Genomic DNA, 21,030 nt, shown 5'->3' on the forward strand with positions numbered 1-21,030 from the left:
GTCAGCAACCGATTGTGCAAGTTCCCCCACTTAAAATGATGACAGAGGTCAGTAATTTGCACCAGAGGTACACTTCAACTGTGAGAGACAGAATGTGAAAAAAAAATCCATGAATTCACATGGTAGGATTTGTAAAGAATTTATTCGTAAATCAGGGTGGAAAATAAGTATTTGGTCAATAACAAAAATACAACTCAATACTTTGTAACATAACCTTTGTTGGCAATAACAGAGGTCAAACGTTTACTATAGGTCTTTACCAGGTTTGCACACACAGTAGCTGGTATTTTGGCCCATTCCTCCATGCAGATCTTCTCAAGAGCAGTGATGTTTTGGGGCTGTCGCCGAGCAACACGGACTTTCAACTCCCGCCACAGATTTTCTATGGGGTTGAGGTCTGGAGACTGGCTAGGCCACTCCAGGACTTTCAAATGCTTCTTACGGAGCCACTCCTTTGTTGCCCGGGCGGTGTGTTTTGGATCATTGTCATGTTGGAAGACCCAGCCTCGTTTCATCTTCAAAGTTCTCACTGATGGAAGGAGGTTTTGGCTCAAAATCTCACGATACTTGGCCCCATTCATTCTGTCCTTAACACGGATCAGTCGTCCTGTCCCCTTGGCAGAAAAACAGCCCCATAGCATGATGTTTCCACCCCCATGCTTCACAGTAGGTATGGTGTTCTTGGGATGCAACTCAGTATTCTTCTTCCTCCAAACACGACGAGTTGAGTTTATACCAAAAAGTTCTACTTTGGTTTCATCTGACCACATGACATTCTCCCAATCCTCTGCTGTATCATCCATGTGCTCTCTGGCAAACTTCAGACGGGCCTGGACATGCACTGGCTTCAGCAGCGGAACACGTCTGGCACTGCGGGATTCGATTCCCTGCCGTTGTAGTGTGTTACTGATGGTGACCTTTGTTACTTTGGTCCCAGCTCTCTGCAGGTCATTCACCAGGTCCCCCCGTGTGGTTCTGGGATCTTTGCTCACCGTTCTCATGATCATTTTGACCCCACGGGATGAGATCTTGCGTGGAGCCTCAGATCGAGGGAGATTATCAGTGGTCTTGTATGTCTTCCATTTTCTGATGATTGCTCCCACAGTTGATTTTTTCACACCAAGCTGCTTGCCTATTGTAGATTCACTCTTCCCAGTCTGGTGCAGGTCTACAATTCTTTTCCTGGTGTCCTTCGAAAGCTCTTTGGTCTTGGCCATGGCGGAGTTTGGAGTCTGACTGGTTGAGGCTGTGGACAGGTGTCTTTTATACAGATGATGAGGTCAAACAGGTGCCATTCATACAGGTAACGAGTGGGGGACAGAAAAGCTTCTTACAGAAGACGTTACAGGTCTGTGAGAGCCAGGGATTTTCCTTGTTTGAGGTGACCAAATACTTATTTTCCACCCTGATTTACGAATAAATTCTTTAAAAATCCTACCATGTGAATTCATGGATTTTTTTTTCACATTCTGTCTCTCACAGTTGAAGTGTACCTCTGGTGCAAATTACTGACCTCTGTCATCATTGGGGAATCTGGAACTTGCACAATCGGTGGCTGACTAAATACTTTTTTGCCCCACTGTACGTATCACCTCGCGGAGTGATACGTACTGTGCTTCAACATATCGTTACCGTATTGTGTGTATAACCTCTTTTTAAGTTCTGTGGATATTATACATGGTTATGCTGAGGATATGTCGGCCAGTTTCCACTGGAAATGCCTTTTGGTTAAACTGTCAGCAAAGAATTTGCACTGTTACATTTTATATAACTTTAATGCACATAAAAAAAACAGCTGCTTGTTTAAGTGAAAATACATTGATGGGTTTTTTGCACTAAAGTTGTGGAGTTGTAAAGTATTTTGTCTAGAGTCAATTATATCATCAGTTATATCGTTATCGCAAATTTTCAAATGTATATCGTGATAAATATTTTTGGTCATATTGCCCTGCTCTAGTCTGCAGTGCTTGCTGGTGTTCACTGTGGTGCCAGTTTTGGACCCAGATTACTCCGCGAGGCCGTAATGCTCCGACAATCCATCAAGCGGCGCAGCTTCGTATCTTACCAAAGTCATACTAAAACATTTTTTGACAGATTTTGAGCGCCGTGTACATCATAAAAGCAGTTCGAGATCAGTAATCACATCCAGAATTCATACAAAAGACGCACCGGATTATAAGGCGCACTCGATTTTTGTGAAAATAAATGATTTGAAGTCAGATCTGCGTATCTCCAGTCTGATCATTTATGAGTATAAACCCAAGGTCAGGGCATTGGTTCAAAAGCATTTTTATGGCTACACTAAAACAATCAAGGAAAAATAAAGCATAACTTTAATTCTTTTTCCCAGATGTTTTCACTCTGAGCTGCCCTCGTGCCTTCACGGCATCATTACCTGTTAAGTGAGATGTATCCCATAGACTTTTGGTATGTTTGTTCATCAATACTCCCATTTCATTTCATGAGAAACCTTTGTGGCTTTTTAATAGCTGCTGTTACACAACCACCATCTGCTTGCAGTTGACCTGATGCACTTTTTACACCACCCCGCTGCCATAACCCCAGCTGCGTAATTCAAATTGATTCCCTCATGTCATAACTTCTCCATTCTCTGCAATTTAATGGAGTGAGGCTCCAGCGGTATATGTGGATTATAATACCCATTCTCTTCATTAGGAAGTACACTAACAGCAGTGGAGGGGGTTGTGGAACGTGGATAATGACCTCTGTAATAAGCCAAATTTAAATAATGTCTTGTAGATCGCAGCATTAGCGGTTTAATGCTCACCGTTGCAGAGGCAGATGAGTCGGTGTTCTCAATGCAACTCAGCGATTTCCATTTATGTGACTGAAGTCACATCTGTTCGTAGTTCCCGTAGTTCCCTTACACATGGATCAGATTTGTCACAAGATTGTTTGAATACCTGAAATAGAGGTGAGTGTTGCCAGTCAAAAAGCAAATCTTACATCATTTAAGACAGCTGTCGGCTTGCTGAGAGACAGGTATGATGATTTGATTTATATCCGATGGGAACCTTCATCTCAGGCTCATAACGTTGTGTGGAAAAACAAAAATGGTGTAAAAATGAAATTGCAAAATAAAATGCAAATTACTTTTAAGATAAAACCAAAACATTTATGAATTCTAAATGTGTGATGGTAAACATGGTTTTCTTCTTTATTAGTTTGCAATATTCAACAAAAAATCACCTACTTTTGAGTACATTGTGGCAGACGTGTTTGTGACACGGCTGCAGGAGAAGCCGATGCAGCTCATCACACCGCCCTGCAGAAATAGCACTGAGTCCTGAGTGTGTGGTTGTTGTGGGTGATGTGTGCAGCTGGCAGCAGGAGAGCTGCAGCCGAGTGTGTGAAATAAGAATAAAGTACGCTGAAAATTATGGAAATGTGGCGAGTCTGGCGTGGATTTATTACGAGCATATTTTCTTTACCTTATTTTGACATGTTAAACCAACTGTCTGACTAATCGACATCTAACAACCACTGGGAGCTAGTGGTTGACAAATGGCCCAACAGGTCTGTGTGTGACTGAGGTCTTTGTCAACAGAAAGATAACCAACCATGAACATCTGAAGAGTGTGTGCAGTGGCAAATCTTTATAAATGCAAAATAAATTAAGAGAAGAGTTTACACTCATAATCCATTACAGCCATCTTGTTCCTGGTTATTTGGCTACGTTCACACTGCAGGCGAAAGCGCATCAAATCCGATTTTTTTGACCCTATGCGACCCATATCCAATCATGCTATGACAATGTGAACGGCACAAATCCGATATTTTCAAATCTGATCTGGGTCACTTTCGTATGTGGTACTGAATCCGATACATATCCGATGTTTTAGAAAGCGACTGCTGTTTGATGGTCATGTCGCATTAAATCCGTCTTTTACATCACTGACACAAGACAGACGCTAATTATCAGCGCCGGAGAAGATATCACGATCGCTTCCTGGCCATCCAGCGTAGATGTCAGTGAGACTGTTGGGAAGACAACGTTGGAGAAACGTGAACATTTTATTTGTTCTGTATAATCTGCAGATTCTGACAGAAATCTGCAACTATCCTTTGAAGCAGCGCTCCTCTAAAACAGCAATAAGGATCATTATTAGGTTATTTACATTATTATGTAAATAACAAAATAACTTAAAGCAAAAATTGGGAAACGTGAAGTCCGAAGTCTTTATATTAAGGGCCATCTGTCAAACAATACTGTTGCTCTGGGTCTAAACAGAGCGCGTTGTGTGTGACGTCTTCTTTTGCGCATGCGGGCCGCTTTGAGCGTTCACACTAGAGCGCGTTTGCTGTCACATTTTATTTGTAGTGTGAACGAGCAGACAAAAAATATCGGATTTGATCAAAAAAATTGGAATTGAGCATCAAGACCTGCAGCGTGAACGTAGCCTAAGTTACCTGTTTGTGTTTGACTTTTAGTGGGATTGTTGATTATATCCATCTATAAATATATTAACTACTCTTTTTTAAAACAGTATGCTAAGTTAGCAAATCTGCAGGGACACAATGTCAGTGAAATGTGAAATTAGCTCTGGATTAGCAGCTAAACCAACTTTATCATTCAAAAGTGAAAAAAAGAAATAAGCATGGCAGTCTAGGCCTTTATCAGTATTTCCTAAGCATAACACTGTGAACAAAGATATTTCCACCTATTTGTTCTTTGACCTTTATGTCTTTCTGTTAGCGTCAATAGTGGAACAGAAGTGGTGGTGTCAGATGCATCCGTGCCTTGATGGGGAGGAATGCAAAGTTCTTCCTGATCTGAAAGGTTGGAGCTGCGCTACAGGAAACAAGATCAAAACCACTAAGGTAAGGTTAACCCACAAGTCTTCACTGGTGCCACACACAAACCTGTTGAATCTGACCTAACCCACTTCAGCTCCACAAGGTCAACAGGCTGCGGCTTCTATTACCGTCGTCTCTTCTGCCTTTACCTAAAAACTGATGTTTGCAGTCGCTGCTTGGACCCCCTGGGGCCTGTAATCAATGGGCTGCCATGTCTCCTTAGCACTTTCAGGCCACTTCAAGCACCCAAACTGGCCAATTACTCACTCCAATTACCTGCTTTTAACGTTGTAACGTGATGCCCGTATCCTTCACTGTGTTATGATGACCCGTAGACTTCAGTTCTGCCTCTCTCCATGTACTTAATTATTTAAACTGCCTGCACCACACCTGCCGGGAGCCGGGAGCCTGGAGCCTGGGGTTATTGATTAAGGGATTTGTCGAGACCTCAAAATGGGATTATTTTATATATATACACACATCTTTGTAATCATTCTTTGCTTTTAGTGGTCCAGGCTTCTGAGATAAGAGTGATATCTGGGAACAGATTGAGGTAATTATCACGTGGTGACTGTATTTTCTTTTGTTGTTTGACAGATTTCTGCTGACAGAGACCAGCTTTGGTAACGTCAGACGCTTCACAGCGGAGTCCAGGTGATAAATCTCTTATTCTTCTCCTTATTAGATTTGATGTTTCAAACATTTACTTGTCTCAATTCATTAGAATCCTCACTTTCATTTTGAACATAGAGAAATTTCAAAGATGGCTCATTTTTACGTTATAGTCGAATGATATTATTAAGTACATCTCCCAGTAAGGTAACCACACTAGAGAGTGTAAAGAGGTTTATGATCCAAACACACAACAACAACCTGTTCAAAGCATGAGCATTTCCCAGCGGATTTATCTTGCACACCTTTGAACTCAGTCAGAGAAACAAGTTTCTTAAGTTTCAGATCTTTCTGCAGGCTGCTTAAAGCAGCGGGGGGTCACGCTTTCTTCTTCACCTCTGCTTAGCTTTTCGGGAAAAACAGCACAACATAAACTAGGAACTCAGCTATTCTGACCTGTACGGTTGTATCATAAATGCATCGAATGCACCCCAGAAGCACCTCGAGAGTTCAAAATATAAACCACGCAGCGACGGGCTACCACAAAGCTCGGAACCCAGTGGGGAATAGAGTCGGTTTGGATCACGTCTCAGCAAGAAAAACAGTGTCTGACATGTAAATATGCTGAGACGCAACGATGACTTTTGCACATTTAGAGCCCCGAATGGCAGCAAGAGGTAACAGTTTAAACTGTATCTTTTATACAGATAAACACAGACATGCTCAAAGGTGACAGCAGTAACCTGCGCCGTCTGCGATGCGTTATACCGCAGGGAACTCTAATGTGGGCTTGTGCCGCTTTTTTATCACACTGTTTATAGTTCTGTTATGGTTTTATATTTTTAAACCTCTGCTCAGCCTCCACATACTCGATTCACGATTCAATTTGAACAGATGAAAAAGTCTACAGCGTCTCATTACTCAGGGAGATTTGTGTTTTGTTCTTGACGTCGTTGTAGGACTTTTGTCGTGTAATCTACCAAATGACACTGATTGTAAGTTATTGTAGAAAGATGGAGGAGAAAGTAACAGAAAGAGAAATAAACACCTTCTGGATTGCTCCTAGGATATGCTCAGGCAAATGTTATTGTACAGTACTTTTAGACTCCTTTATTTGTTCATCTATCATCCGTCTGCTTATGATCACTCATTTATGGATCGAGTTAATGGTAATTCACTTCTCTACTTAAGGTATAGACTACATTACTTTCAGCTCAGGGTAGAAGTAGGACACCATCTCTGTGCTCTGTTGTTCAGTGGATGTGCGTATGGAGAATAGCGCCATGTTACCTGAAGGATTTGATAAAGTTGGGGGGAAAGTCCACCTTTAATGCTTCCATAAAGGAATTAAGAGTACAAGTTAATTAAATGCACTTGATTAATTGATCATCTGCAAGTGTGAGGACCTCTATAACAGAACCATATTTGGTACCTTGTTGGTCTGTTAACATGGATGTGAATGCAATCTTCCAAGGAGTGGACACACCAGCAAATTCACACCAAGGTCAGACTGTGCAGTGTTTAGAGAAACAGCAACATCTCAGACTCTGAGTTTATTTAATGACAGTACAATTAGGAAAAGACTTAATAAGCATGGCTTGTTTGGAAGTGTTGCCAGGAGAAAGCATGGCAGCACAGCTTAGGTTTGAACAAACCACAAGACCTCTGCATCAACGTCCTTTGAACAGACGAGACCAAAGTGCAGCTGTTTGCCCACAGTGTTGGGGAGTAACGGAATACATGTACCGCCGTTACGTATTTAAAATACAAAATATGACTAACTGTATTCCGTTACAGTTACCGTTTAAAAAGGTGGTATTTAGAATACAGTTACTTTGTTGAAATAAATGGATTACACGGCGGTACTTCCCTGTTTCATATTGTGGCGGGTCAGGACTGTTTGGGTTTTGTTTGACAGCTACGTTCTGTTGTTCCAGGCGGCAGCGTTGCGGTTGCCATGGTTACAGGGCGACGCTCTCACTCTGCGTGTTTCCTGGGTGAGAGAGCGCCTGTTGTTGTTGTGCTAAGCTAATAGGCAGAATGCAGAATGTAGCATCATGGGCAGTGTAGTCCGTGCTGCAGGGAGAATGGACTGCCATACCCGTTATGTGTCTGTGAGCGAGGGAGGGAGAAAAAGGAAAAGTACGAGCTGTCATCGAGCAAAAACGGGAGCTGGAAGCATGTAAATATAATAATAACCACTGCAGCCAAGAAGAGTGCCTGACGAGCCCAGTTGTAAGTAAGCTATTAAGACTCGACTGTACACCGTGTTCGTGTTTTCCTCCAAAAACAATAAGCTCCGTTGGAGCAGCCTTTCAACGCCTCTCTCTGTCTCTGCTAGCAAAGTTGACCCAGACAACAAAGTAAAGCTAGTTTTCAGCTACGAGCCGACACAGAACCCACCGTATTAGCCAGAGGTCCCTTTACTACGGTTCGGAGCCGCGGACCTTCAGTAACAGTAATAAATCACAGCAATAGTACATTCATGTAGTTGTAAACAGCATGATAATATATTAAGTAATCCAAAGTATTCAGAATACGTTACTCTCATTGAGTAACGTAACGGAATACGTTACAGAATACATTTTGGGGCATGTATTCTGTATTCTGTAATGGAATACATTTTAAAAGTAACCTTCCCAACACTGTTTGCCCATAATGCACAGCGGCACATCTGGTGTAAACCAAACACTGCATATCAGCACAAACACCTCATATGAACTATCGAGCACGGTGGTGCCGAGGTTATGATTTGTGCTCGTTTTCTTGGACAGCTTGCTGTGATTTAATGGGCCACGTTCTGCTCTGTATACCGAAATATTTTAGAGCAAAATGTGAGTAAAGCTTGGCTAAAACTGACTGAAATGCTGTGGTGGTACCTTCAGAGAGCTGTACATAAATGAATGGATGCAAACCTCAATGAAATGAAGCAACACTGTAAAGAATGATGTGAGAGGCTGCTGAAACCATACAGGAAACAGTTACTTCAAGCTATCACTGCTAAAGGTGATTCTACAAGCTGCTAAATGATAGGGAGGACTGCACACAGTCATGTGAAAACTTTCTTTTTCATGACTCGACATAGTCATTTGTACTGGAAAGAGCTTTTTCTGCTATAATAAAAGCGCCCTTTGCCTTGCATTCTTCTGGGAGAATCTCACGGCACTAATCTGCTCTTTTAATTGGAAGAAATTAAAAGTGGGAATATATCAGCTAGCTCACCTTTATCATCAGGAAATAACTAATGCTCCCATACAGAGAGAGGCACAGACATTTCTTTAAACGGATCCCTCAGCATTGCCCTCGGTCTCTCACAGTCACTATCTTTCTGTCTCAGCCGCTGGTGCTAAAAAGCTGCACTACAATACATCACATGACCTTAATAGAAAGCAGAGGGTCTGTAGTTTTGATGGTATTTCAAATGATTTGGGGATTTCTAAATATCCTCATATACCAGGCATGTACTATAATATTGTCAGAGTGCTTGAGCCTGTTTGTTTTTGCCTGTGGATCTGATGTTAAAGAGTAAAACACAGTGAATCGTGTCTTCAGTACTGGATCAATAGCTTGTTTTGTTTGAATTTAGCAAACGTAATAAACAGGAATGTCTAAAACTAACTGATATGCTGATATTTCCATTGCTATGCTGCCACTGCAGCTTCAGATGAGATAAAGTGATGTTTTTTAAGTGAAACTTCGAGGCACAGCCTGCTTAGATTTCAGAGCCATTACATTTCAGAGCGTGAAAAATTGCTATGACAGTCATGAACGTCACCCTCGAGTCCTTGAAATCAGAAAACCCTGAGCTACATCATTTTGTAAGGAATGATAATAATAACTAGCGGGACCAATAACTACAAAGCAAACAATGTAACTGTGAGAGCTGAGCTGCAGATCAATACTTGTTTTCACTCACTGATCTTTGGTTAGCTGCAAACACTGTTTTGAAAACAGCTCATCATTTTTGTGCTTTAACGCTATTTAACTATGTGACTTTTTTTCAGCTGTGGCTGAAAATGCAAGCCATCCTAACCCTTTTGTTTTTTAAATATTGCTGCTTCAAAATTTAAATGTAAATTTTTAAGAGGACAACAAGATTTTTAAAGACGTCAGCTGCACAGAGCTGGATACAAACGGAGCCCATAAAAGCCTGTTTTTTCCTTACCTGTGTTGTATTAAACCCTGATTCTTTTGTCCCCATGACAAAACAGAGAAAACCGACTCATAGTGCGTTAAAATATTGATATTTCTTTTATTCATTCATCTTCTGGAAGAGAGAGGCCTCTGTACAGCTCAGACGCCAGTTGCAAGAGCTCTAACATTAGAATCATAAACTGTGCCTCATATAGGTTTTATTTTGGTACTTTACACGTCACACAGTCTCCAACATTGCTTATATTCCTCATTTCAGTGTCTTATCTATTAATATGGCTGTGCACTAAAACTTCCTGTTTTTCAGTCTGGCTGAGCACTTAGTTTGTGAGTTAAAAGTGGCCCTGCTCTACAAGCCTTTATTAACCCTTTAAGACCTACCATAGAACCAAGTCCGCCAGAGCTTATATTATATTTTTACATGCTGTGGAGCCATTTTTGGGAGCATTTCAAGTTGCTATACATCAATACAACCATTATAGCCCAGATTTTAATAATATGTCTGCATTAAGTGCATAGTAATTACATAAATTGCAAAAAAGTGCAATAAACTACAAAAAAATTGAAAATCGTTTTTGTTTTTTTAACATATATTTCTAGTTAGAGAAATTTAAGAGGCTTATCCCTCAAAACTGTAAATACAAAAAAGTTGCACAAAATAGTTTCCCACCACAGGAAATTTACTTTAAGTGTCTTCATAGTTTTATTTTTGAAATACACCAATTTTTATACACTGCAGGAAAAACGAAAATAAATACTATAATGCAAATTTGCAAAAAAGCAGCATATGCATCAAAATAAACTATTTCCAGCAGTGCAATATGAGTCCTAAGCATCCCAGAAACCACACAGAAAGTCATAAAGTCAAAGATAACTTTTAAAATCACCAGTATAGGCTCATGAGGCCCTGATGGTAAAAAAAAAAATACATTTCCGCGAAAATGACGTCACTTCCGGTTTCGGTCAGGTCATGGCGGACATGCAATAGTTCGCGCTGATGGACGTAGGAAGTGTTATGAACAGCTGATCGGATCGGCAAAGCGTGTTTCTGGAATATTATGTTTTTGTTGCTGCAAGAGCTTTTTATGCAGTTTTTGCAAAGCTATATGTGGAAGGAAACTGTGACCGAGGACAAGCTGATGGCATAAGATGTAAGTACAACTCCTCCGGTTTCATATGCAAAAAATATTATTGCGCCAGCTTACGTGGTTGCAGAGCTACCGGGATTTAAAAATAGTTACGCAAAACAGAGCGTGCTGCTCCAACCGGCTTTAAAGGGTTAAAGTACATAAAACAATATAATAGGAAAATAAGGATACTAAGGATATTGATTTCATGACAGTTGCAATCCAGGTTTTAATGTCATTAACGCCTTGAAAAGCGAATACTGAAAGTTTTCTTCTCCTCCCACCCTGCTACATCCTTGATACTAACCTGCTAGGCTTCTACTATTTAAATAAGCGCAGAGTAGCACCACGCCTATAAATTTCCCAGAAGAACAGTGACTACGAGTTTGATTTGTGGCAGAAATTGCCCAATAGTCCAGAGCGTGAAACTTAATCTGGAGAAAGGTGGCTCTGTGGTGCCACCACTTTCAGTTTCTGCTGATTTTACAGGCTGATTCACACATTAAAATCTCTCCCTGTTCATCTTTAAAACGGCCATCCTGCGAAAAGCCCGGTCATGGTAGTTAGAACACAAAACATATTGCAGAAAAGGACACTGCAGTTCCAATTACACAGCTAAATGACACAAACATGAGCCCTGTACCTGCTGTGTTAAGACTTTGAGCCAGCCTTTCTTCATGAGCTGAATAGAAATAAAGCTTTTGCCAGTTAAATTAGCACTTGCCAGCCACCAATTAAATGAACACAATACTCAGGGAAGACTTGGTTTTTCCTCTTAGTATTTTCGGCGGTGTTTGAGACACTCGAATCCTGGTAATGATCCACCTCCTGAGTTGAAACGCAGCGTAGATCCATCTCTGAAGACAGTTTCTCTTCTGACAAGAAATGACTTTGCTCTTTGTCATTTCAGCCTGAAATTATTCTCAAATTAGTACCACATTAATCACAATGACAGCCCTGAATATAAATGGCTCTATAAAAAAAAGAGGGAAGAATTTATCTCGAGCTTGTTCAGCGACCAGCAAAGTGGTGCAACCACCTGAACTTATGGAAACTCTTCACTCTCTGCTTGATGTGATTACGCTGGTTTTCTTGTCAAGTGGTGGCCTGATGGTTCTTGGATTGTTTTCCTTTCCTGCATAATTGTGGATGATTAAAATAAAACTATGCATCGCCATGCTGCTCTGCCCAATTCTGCATCAAACAGACCATTTGTGAATTAATCTAACCAGGCTGTCAGAGCTGTCTGTTTCCTGTCAGAAGTTCAGCATCAATAATGGGGGCCTTACAAGTCCGCCAATGGCTTCCTTCAGTTCGTCAAACCTACGTGGCGCCTGACAGGCGGTTGGAATTGATAGGGGACGTCGTTATGAAGGTTGTTATGCTAGGCTCCTCGAGTCTTTTCCAGAATGTACTTTTAGAGGAGCAGAGGAGCTGCCAGTCAGCTGCCGAGCTTCATGACAGGCAATTTAATCTCAAGGAGAACGGAGGTCTTTGCAGTATGTCACAGCGGAGAACTCGGAAACAACCCACCAGCATCTTATTTCCTCGTGTTGCACTGTATGTACAGCACTGTGATAACAGTTTATGCAGATATAAAAGGCTGTTAGTTTTTAGGAACAGGAAGAAGACTAATCTGAAAGAGCTCGAGATGTGTTTCACATCAGCAGGAGTTGCTGCACAGAGTTTTGAACCACTGGTGTTAATCAGAAGTGGACGCCAACTGCTACTAACAACTGCAGCGAGTATTTTTATAGAACACTACACTCTCATCCATCCATCCAAAAGCCTTAAAAAAAAGTCCATGGAAATACTTGTTGGGCTAATTGTTGGCTGTGAATTGGCTTTAGATGTGGATGTGAGAGTTTGGGGTCGTTTTGACCCTCCTCCTGCGCTATATCATGTGGAATAAGCTCCAAACCGGTGACCTAAGCACTAGATAGACTTAATAGAATTCATTTATAGATGGTCCGACACTCCCCAGGTAACAGTTTGATAGTAGATAGCTATCACATGATTGCATTATTATTGTTTGACTACTGCTCAGCCTAAGCAGTGGTAATATTTTAAAAATAATTTCTAATTTTTAATATAACGCTACTGTTAAGCATCTTATTGGCCTATTTTTAAACTAATTACACATAAAACAGCTAAAAAACACTAACAAAGAAGTTAATAAAGGAAACAGGACAAAAAGAAAATGTAAATACTTAAAGCATTTTACCTGTTTAGCTGATATCTGTCCACTTATACCCACTAATTAATTACCTTAAGCTGAATCATCCATCGCTATAGGTGAATGCAATTAAATGTGACTGTGTTCTCTAGCTGGAGGTGGAAGATAAACTCCCCACTCTTTTCTGTCTCACTGTGTTTTTACAGAAGTGGAGAGCGGCTACCTAATCCTTTGCACCTATTCTGTCTGTGACACACAATTAGAGCTATAGCAACGGGATGTCGCCATATTATTCAGCTGCAATGTTTCGCCCCACCTTGCTGATCTCAGTCACTGAGTCTCACAAGTTTTCTTGCAGAAACCCAGCTAGACAGTTAGCACATGGCAAACATTAGCATCAACAACTTTCCAGTCTAGAAGAAACAATCCCACTCTCTGAAGCAGCGGAAAGCTACTGTTACCATTCTTACTTTGAAAACCAGCCATGATTTCTTTCTGAGGGTTTGGTGGTAAGAGTTACTAGGTGCTTCAGCCACTGGTATCCACCCAGTTCACTCGAGCACATGTCCATCCACATTTGCCTTTCGATGGCCATTTCAAAAGGACATAACATCATGCTGATAAACAATATTTACTGTTGGTTTAATTCTTTTTTCACCTTTTATGTCTCTTGTTGCAACCTTAATTGTACAGACCTCTGGATTATCCATGTGTTTATGGAGACATTGTTTTGTGCACTGGTGCACAGTCATGTTGGAACAGGAAGGGGCCATCCCCAAACTGTTCCCGAAGCATTAGGAGTTTGTTTCACTGGAACTAAAGGGCCGAGCCCAACTCCTGAAAAACAACCCCCCACCATAATCTCCCTCCACCAAACTTTACACTTGGCACAATGCAGTCACACAACGGTCATTCTACTGGCAACCACCAAACCCAGACTCGTCCATCAGATTGCCAGACGTGATGGGTCTAGATGCAGTTTGCATTGTGCTTGCTTGTTAAGCTTCCTGCTTTCTCTCTGTTTTGTTGCTATGTTAAAAAGCAGCTTCTGTCAGGTTTGAAAAAATGTTTTGCTTGTGTCCATTTAGCAAGTTCAGCAATCACGATGATTGGGCATGTGAAATCTCTGGTTCGGTCTTGTTTTTATCATTTAAGAAATGTGGTAAGCCCGGTTTTATCTCGCTCTGAACTCGAGATTGCAATAATCCAAGCGTGACGAAATAAATGCATGTATAGTAATTCGCTGTTTATGTGTCTAAGCAAAGGTTCTCTGGATCGTCTGCAGGTTGTGCAAAACGCTGCGGCTAGGCTTTTGACAAAATCCTCCAAGTACTCACACGTGACACCGTTATTATCTCAGTTACACTGGCTTCCTGTTAAATTTAGTGTTGATTTTAAGATCCTGGTCTTGACCTACAGAGCTGTGCACGGACTGGCACCAGCCTACATCTTTGATCTGCTACAGCCCGATGTCCCCAGCAGGTCTTTGAGGTCATCTGATCAGGGCTTACTTGCTATAAAAAATACTAAGAGGAGGACTGAAGGTGACAGAGCTTTTGCCACTGTGGCCTCGAGACTGTGGAACTCTCTCCCCCAAGCATTAAGAACTGTGGACTCAGTCGCTGCTTTTAACAAACAACTCAAAACTCACCTTTTTAAAACTGCTTTTGGTTCATTTTATGCCTGTTTTATTTTCTCTTTTTAAATCTTTTTATGACTTGTAATCTTATGTGCAGCACTTTGTGATTCTGTCTTGAAAGGTGCTATATAAATAAAAATGTATTTATTTATTTTTAGAGCCTGCCTCAAGTGGCCAATGTAGGTACTACACTTTTTGGCACTTCCACCCTGGAGGCTGTTACTTGGATGGTGCTGAATGTGCCAGGGTTCTAGTCCAGGTGATATCAAGTTACACCTCAAGAAAGCAATTAGAGGAGGGGTGCATAATGGCAGAAGTGTCTTTGTTCACTTTAAGTCGTATAACAGGTTATGTCGTAGCTACACAGCAATGTCTTGATGCATCTGGACGTAGCATTTCTCCAGATGAACAGAATCAACCTACACAGCGATGTTCTTGCGGGGCTTTCAGACCATTTTAAACATTTTTCTTGTGAAGATGAAATCTGTTTCCTCACAGTGTCAAACATCAAAAGTAAGCAGCAAGAATGGAAAAATCAGGGCTTCGAGATTTGAATAATGCATCTGATTCTGTTGTTGCTTTGCCAACATCTTTGACATGTCAATCAGCGTAGGCGGGAGCGTTCAGTTGATAAAGTTTAGTTTTATAACTGGTGGTTATGCTTTTCAGTTCTGTGCAGTTCCAGTTTTTTTTCCTCTTGTGACCTCAGACAGTTATATACTGTATGTCTATATATATATATAAAAAATGTTATGTTCTGTAACTCTTTCATAGGTGATGTTTTGATGATTCTGCAGCTGTCCTGGCTCTGACTTTGTTTCATTAGGTTTCTCTTCTGATTTAGGTTGAACCAACAGTTCTGGCCCGCGGGATCATCAAAGGAGAAGAGAGTAATGCAAAGGACCTTTCTGTAAATAGAGACATCCTTTCTTCTGGAGTGCAGTTAAACTTTGGAAAACTTTGAATGCTTCTTCCTGAACTCTATGGACATCAAAAAGAGGAGCAGATCCCATTAAAAGTACTGAACATTCAGCGCTCCTTTTCAAAGGACTCCGTATGACTAGCCTTACCGGACAACAGGATTTAATCTGACATTGTACTGCTTGTAGTAGAATACAACGGTGAACTTTGCCTATATGTTATTTATAGAGTAATACCTCGTTCACAGGTTTTTTTTGCATCACATGTTGTCCAGGGTGAACAGCAGGTCAGTATGTCGTATAAGCATTGCAAATATCGAACACAAAATGCATCGTGGCTTTCTGCTCTAACAGAGTGTAGTTTGAAAAGTTTAATATGGGTTAAATATATTTAAATGGGGTGGTTTTCATAGAGATACACAGCCACAATCAAGAGGAATTCAACCCAAACGCTAAAACAATGTTACATGAAACCAGCACTTTTAAAAAAAATGGCACCAACTGGTCAAACCTACCAGCTGTTACCAAACAGCAAGAGGAAACCATGTGTGGTCTGAAGGTCCTCTGAAAATCATCCTGTCATTTCAAGCCACTTTTATCAGTTTAAAAAAAATATTGTTTATTATTATCATTATTATTATTAGTATTAATCTTTTTTGGAATATGGCTCGGGAGTTTGAATTTTTGACAAGAGCGTCGTGTAAATTAAACAGCATCTGACAGCAGCAGCGGTCCTGAAGCTGTTTTCAACTAGTTACTCAAGTATGATTTTCTGATCACCTTTTAGTAGGTATCGCTGACACTTCCGTTGTCTGTGTAAGTGATGACATCAGTAATAAACTATGGTTGTGTAACTAAAGCCACGTGTCTTTGAACCATCTGTATGTGACAGTGACTGAAAGGCTCCACAGTGTAGTGGCTTACACATTCACCTATCAGGTCTCTGGGGTTGGATCATGAGGGGCATCTGGTGTTATGGCAGCTCCTTAAACATGGCAGTCCCATTTCTGGACTTTGGAGATTTTATGATGTTTTCTGAAACTGTGTCCCTATCTCTTCTGAATAAACCTGCACAGAATTTCATACAAACATTCGTGGATCCCACAAAATGTTAAAGGTAAAGTGTGTTAAATGTCACCAGTAGAGGTCAGTAATTGCAGATTGCAGTCAACTCTATTCTACCTATTCAAATGCACAGTCCGAGCTACAGTGGCCGCTGTAGGACGAAACAACTTGGGTTCATGACAGCCTAGACTGTGAGTCTGCTGTTTACTTCACCTGTCAGGATGTGTCCACGTCTATTGGACTGATGGCCTCCTGATGGCCTATCTAGAGGAGTCCGTAAAGCAAACGTCTGTCAGATGACACTGAGGTGAATTGTTGGTGATAACCTGAACTTTGCTGGTGTTGTTTGCTGTTAGCCGGCAACTTTCTTTGAAGTGGATTTAACGAGGTTGGACTCTTAGTTAATAAACTAATATGATATTAGAATGTAATCAAACTGTTTATCGGAGGCATAACATTAGCTGGCATAATGTTAGCTTATAACCAGCTGTTGTTGTTGTTTAGCCGAAATGGGAGGGTTACAACTTTAGCTCAGGAGATGAGATGAGGAAGAGGATGAGGTGGAAATTAGGAAAGAGAGAGAAAAAGCAGTGATGGAAGAGAAAAACATGAGAAAAAAAAAAAAGATATATATATATATATATATATGCAACGATACACAAAATTCACGGTTCGATACTTTGGTCTCACGGTTCGATATTTTTTCAAAAAAAAAAAAAATGTTCATGCCTTTTTAATTTGTCATTTATTAAAATTATAAATATATATTTTAACTCAAAAGTACAGTTTTTAAATTTAATGTTGCTGAAACTACAAAGTAATAAAAAAAATAAATCTATCTGATCGAGGAATCACTCATCTTTGGAAAAGAGAGTTTATTACAGAGAAATGGCTCTTTCCAAAATAAAAGCTATACTATACGCTTCTTCTGGGCTATATTCTCAGCCGCATATTAAACATATCAGGTCTCCATAAGGAGAATCATGTGCTAACGGCTGTCTAAATGACTCGGGTAAAGTTTGTAGCATGCGTGCTTGTTGTTTTTGTCTGCTTCCACTTGTCTTTGCACTAGGATGATGTCGGAGTAAATGTCCAGTCATATTCGTTGTGTTCCCACTAGTGCTGTCAGCGTTAATCTGAAATGACGTTAACGCCACAACACGGCAAATCTCCGTTAACGAGCTACCGCGGATCGCCCCGTGCGTGGGGCTGGACGGTCAACACGTTAACGAGCTAACTGCGCTAACGCAGTAGTTCCCACCAATGTAATTGAGCATTGCGTGGCACATCCAACATACTGTTTTACTTTTGTCCATGACGCGCTTACCTTCAGGGTCATACTTCACATGAAGACCAAAATAGTTCCAAACACCAGATCTGAATGAGGGTGGAGGAGGTTCAATTTGCCATGTTGCAACGAGCTTAGCTTCTGTCTCGCTAGCTTGCGCTGCGCTCAGTGAATCTGCGTTCGACTACTCCGCCTAGGCTGCACTGTCGAACGCAGATCCACTGAGCGCTCAACACAGACAGCATCGTCAGAAGAAAAGTTGATAAAATAAATTAAAAATGTTGTATTGTTCGATACATATGTGTACCGAACCAAAAGCACTGTACCGAACGGTTCAATATCGATACGAGTATTGTTGCACCCCTAATTATATGTATATATATATATATATATATATATATATATATATATATATATAAGAAAATAAATGTTGAATGGTCATATATAGTTTGAAATAACTTTTTGTGACCTCTGAATTAAAACTAACATATAAGGTACACTACATACACTTTATCAGTTAATTATTTATGTACTGCGTGTGACTGGTTTCTTAACATGTACATAAATGCTCATCCTGGCTACTATATTCAACATGGCAGCCTCCATGACCTGGCAGCTACTTCTATGTTTTTAAATTTATGAGAATGCATCAGTTTGTTGGAAGACCAGATTACACGGTGATCAGTGTATATTTATGATTACAAAATTCTCATTTCTGTTAAACAACCTATATAAAAAAAAAAAATTTTCATGTACCTTTAAACATTTTTCTTCTAAGGTCAACATGATGTTACCATGGAGATGAAATGTTTTAACAACTGTTTGCTGTGGAAAAGTGGTTTTTGGTGCAGACACTCACTATCTTTGCTGAAGTGCAGAATTTTTGTGTGGAAATTCCTGCAGACGCTTCTAAATTAAAATGGTAAAATGGCGTTTGCACTCATGATGATGTCAGTGGAAGTAGACCATTCACAGATGTCCTTTCTTACATGTAGCACACAGCATGAGGTATTCAGATTCACACACATACTACTAGAAGTACTTTGCTTTAGCTGAGGGAGCTTCCTGGATAGAGTGCACAGGAGGCAGCACAGACAGATGAAGCCTACCTAACAGATAACTGTCTATGCTATTCTAACATTTGCACAATCGGACATAACACAGACTGTAAGAGGAAGCTGTCAGTTTAACACCATGTGTTGGATATTTGCGTTTTCACACGCAGCTCTGCCTAAAAAAGTTCGGTACTGCAGGGCACATGTGAAACTTACGTTAGTGTTATGACTGCCATGCTTGCAACAACATTTAGCTTAGTGCTCCACTTTGCCTCGAGTAAGTGGACTGGTAGTTCTATAGCACTTTTCTGCTCTAACTGAGCACTCAAAGCACTTTTCATTACAAGCCTCATTCAAGCCAATCAAGCACTCTGTGCAAGCATAAGAAACTTGTCTAACATTCATGCACTCACACACAGATACATGCATTGAGAAGAAGTTGAGGTTTGGTATCCTGCCCAAGGATGCTTTAACATGCAGACTGGAGGAGTACAGTAGGAAACAACCTGATCTGCTTCCCAAACCACACTTTTAAAATACAGCTGCAGTGCTAGTGGTCATTTTAAAGTGCAAATGTATATGCCCAGAACAGTCCACAACCTCCTGATGAGGCTGCAAGTAATTTACGCAACACATTTTACTTGTAATTTGTAAAATTAGATATATTTAAGAGTAGCCATACAGCCAGACTGTTAGCCTCCTGTCATTGTATTAATGTTTCTTTAATCTAACACCAGCAATCGGAGGGAAACAGAGGAGCCACAGGGAAATCGGACAAAACTAAATATGTTCTGTAAGTTGTTTTTTTATAATTGTTTTGATATGAAAGATAACATGAAGTCTCACAACACTTGTGTGAAAGTGAAATATAATAATAATAATAATCAATATTAAAATAATAATAAGGATTTAAGGATAACGCCAAACTCTTCTTGCTGACAATTCCAGGTCATTTATAATTTATTTTTTGCAAATAATAATAATAATAAAATCTCCTGGCATAACAGATACATTTAGAGAAGTGTAGAAAGGTCTCTTTCTACACTTCTCTGCATCGTCTTCCCTGTTTGCGGTGGCAGCATTTTCCTGTAGTAGCAACAACTCTGGAGCTCCTCCTGTCTGGTCTCCCGTCCCTTGCCCCCAACAAAAAACCGACTCTGAGCACAGCTGGATGTTGGGGTGTCGGTGGGGTTGAACAAAAAGAAGCAGTGGAATTAACACGTGATTGGAGATTCTGCAGCTCAACTCGAACACCAAAGCTGGGAGGTGATGATGCATGTTAGTGTTCATGACGAAGCACAGCTCACGTTGCTTGCCTGAACTAGCTCGCTGGATTTTTGCAGTTTATTTTAGCCTTAAACTCAAAGCACTTTTTACACTTTTTAATGTAAATCTAATCCAGGACAACACTTCTGCTTTTATAACGTTTATTATATTCAAATTGTGTTGCGGCTGTTTTTGCTGATTCAGCTGCTCTGGGAGTGTCGACAGAATTGATTTGCACAGGATGTGCAGGGGATTTTCAAACACATGATCAACAACAACAACAAAAATTGTTACATTTACTGTTCAGGAATAACTGTCGTTTTTATACAAAGTGCACCATTTTCAGAGGCTCAAGAGACTACCACGAGTTTCAGTGTAAGGACTGTTTTAAATACTTTTCAATCAGACCCCATTAGACATGACCAAATGCTGCATTTCCAAAATCGAGATGCTCTGCCAGGTCTTTACTACAGCCACCTCGTGTTGCTGCTTGTTTGTGGGTCTCTTTGCATTTGCTGAGACTGAGACAGAACATCTAATTTCTGAGTCTGAGCAGAAAGTATAACCCTGCACACTGGAGAATTTATCCTGCTACTTCTGTCAGCAGTCACATCAACAATAAACACTAGTGATCCTGTTCTTCTTATGCAATAACACTGCCTCCACCATCCTCCCTCTCTGGGAGAGTTCATGACTTGGTTAGAAGTTGAGATCTTTTTCTTAACCGTGGAAGTAATTCAGTCATTAGTTCCTTCTTTTAATGATAGAACCAGATTGTTACTATCCCTCTTTCCAGCGTTATGACATCTCACTTGCATGGATGTCATATTTAAAATTACAGTGAAAAGCTATAAAATGCAAATTCAATGCTTTGAATAAACTTTATTATTCCTGCTTTATTTGTCATTAAAT

At 40.4% G+C, this 21,030-nt stretch overlaps 1 protein-coding gene across 2 annotated transcripts in view; it reads left to right on the plus strand.

Moving 5' to 3' along the window:
• Nucleotides 1–16,272, plus strand: part of LOC148097848 (chemokine-like protein TAFA-2) — a 97,853-nt gene extending 81,581 nt beyond the window's left edge. For both annotated transcript variants that reach the window (XM_087830524.1, XM_087830525.1), the window contains exons 4-6: nucleotides 4,718–4,842; nucleotides 5,416–5,472; nucleotides 15,369–16,272. In XM_087830524.1, the coding sequence (XP_087686650.1) occupies nucleotides 4,718–4,842; nucleotides 5,416–5,445 (155 nt within the window). In that variant the 3' untranslated portion in view covers nucleotides 5,446–5,472; nucleotides 15,369–16,272. The remainder of the gene's footprint in view (nucleotides 1–4,717; nucleotides 4,843–5,415; nucleotides 5,473–15,368) is intronic.
• Nucleotides 16,273–21,030: the final 4,758 nt, after the last annotated feature.

This window comes from Neolamprologus brichardi, chromosome 17, assembly GCF_056152115.1.
Source record: "Neolamprologus brichardi isolate AB-2024 chromosome 17, ASM5615211v1, whole genome shotgun sequence".
NCBI lineage: Eukaryota > Metazoa > Chordata > Actinopteri > Cichliformes > Cichlidae > Neolamprologus > Neolamprologus brichardi.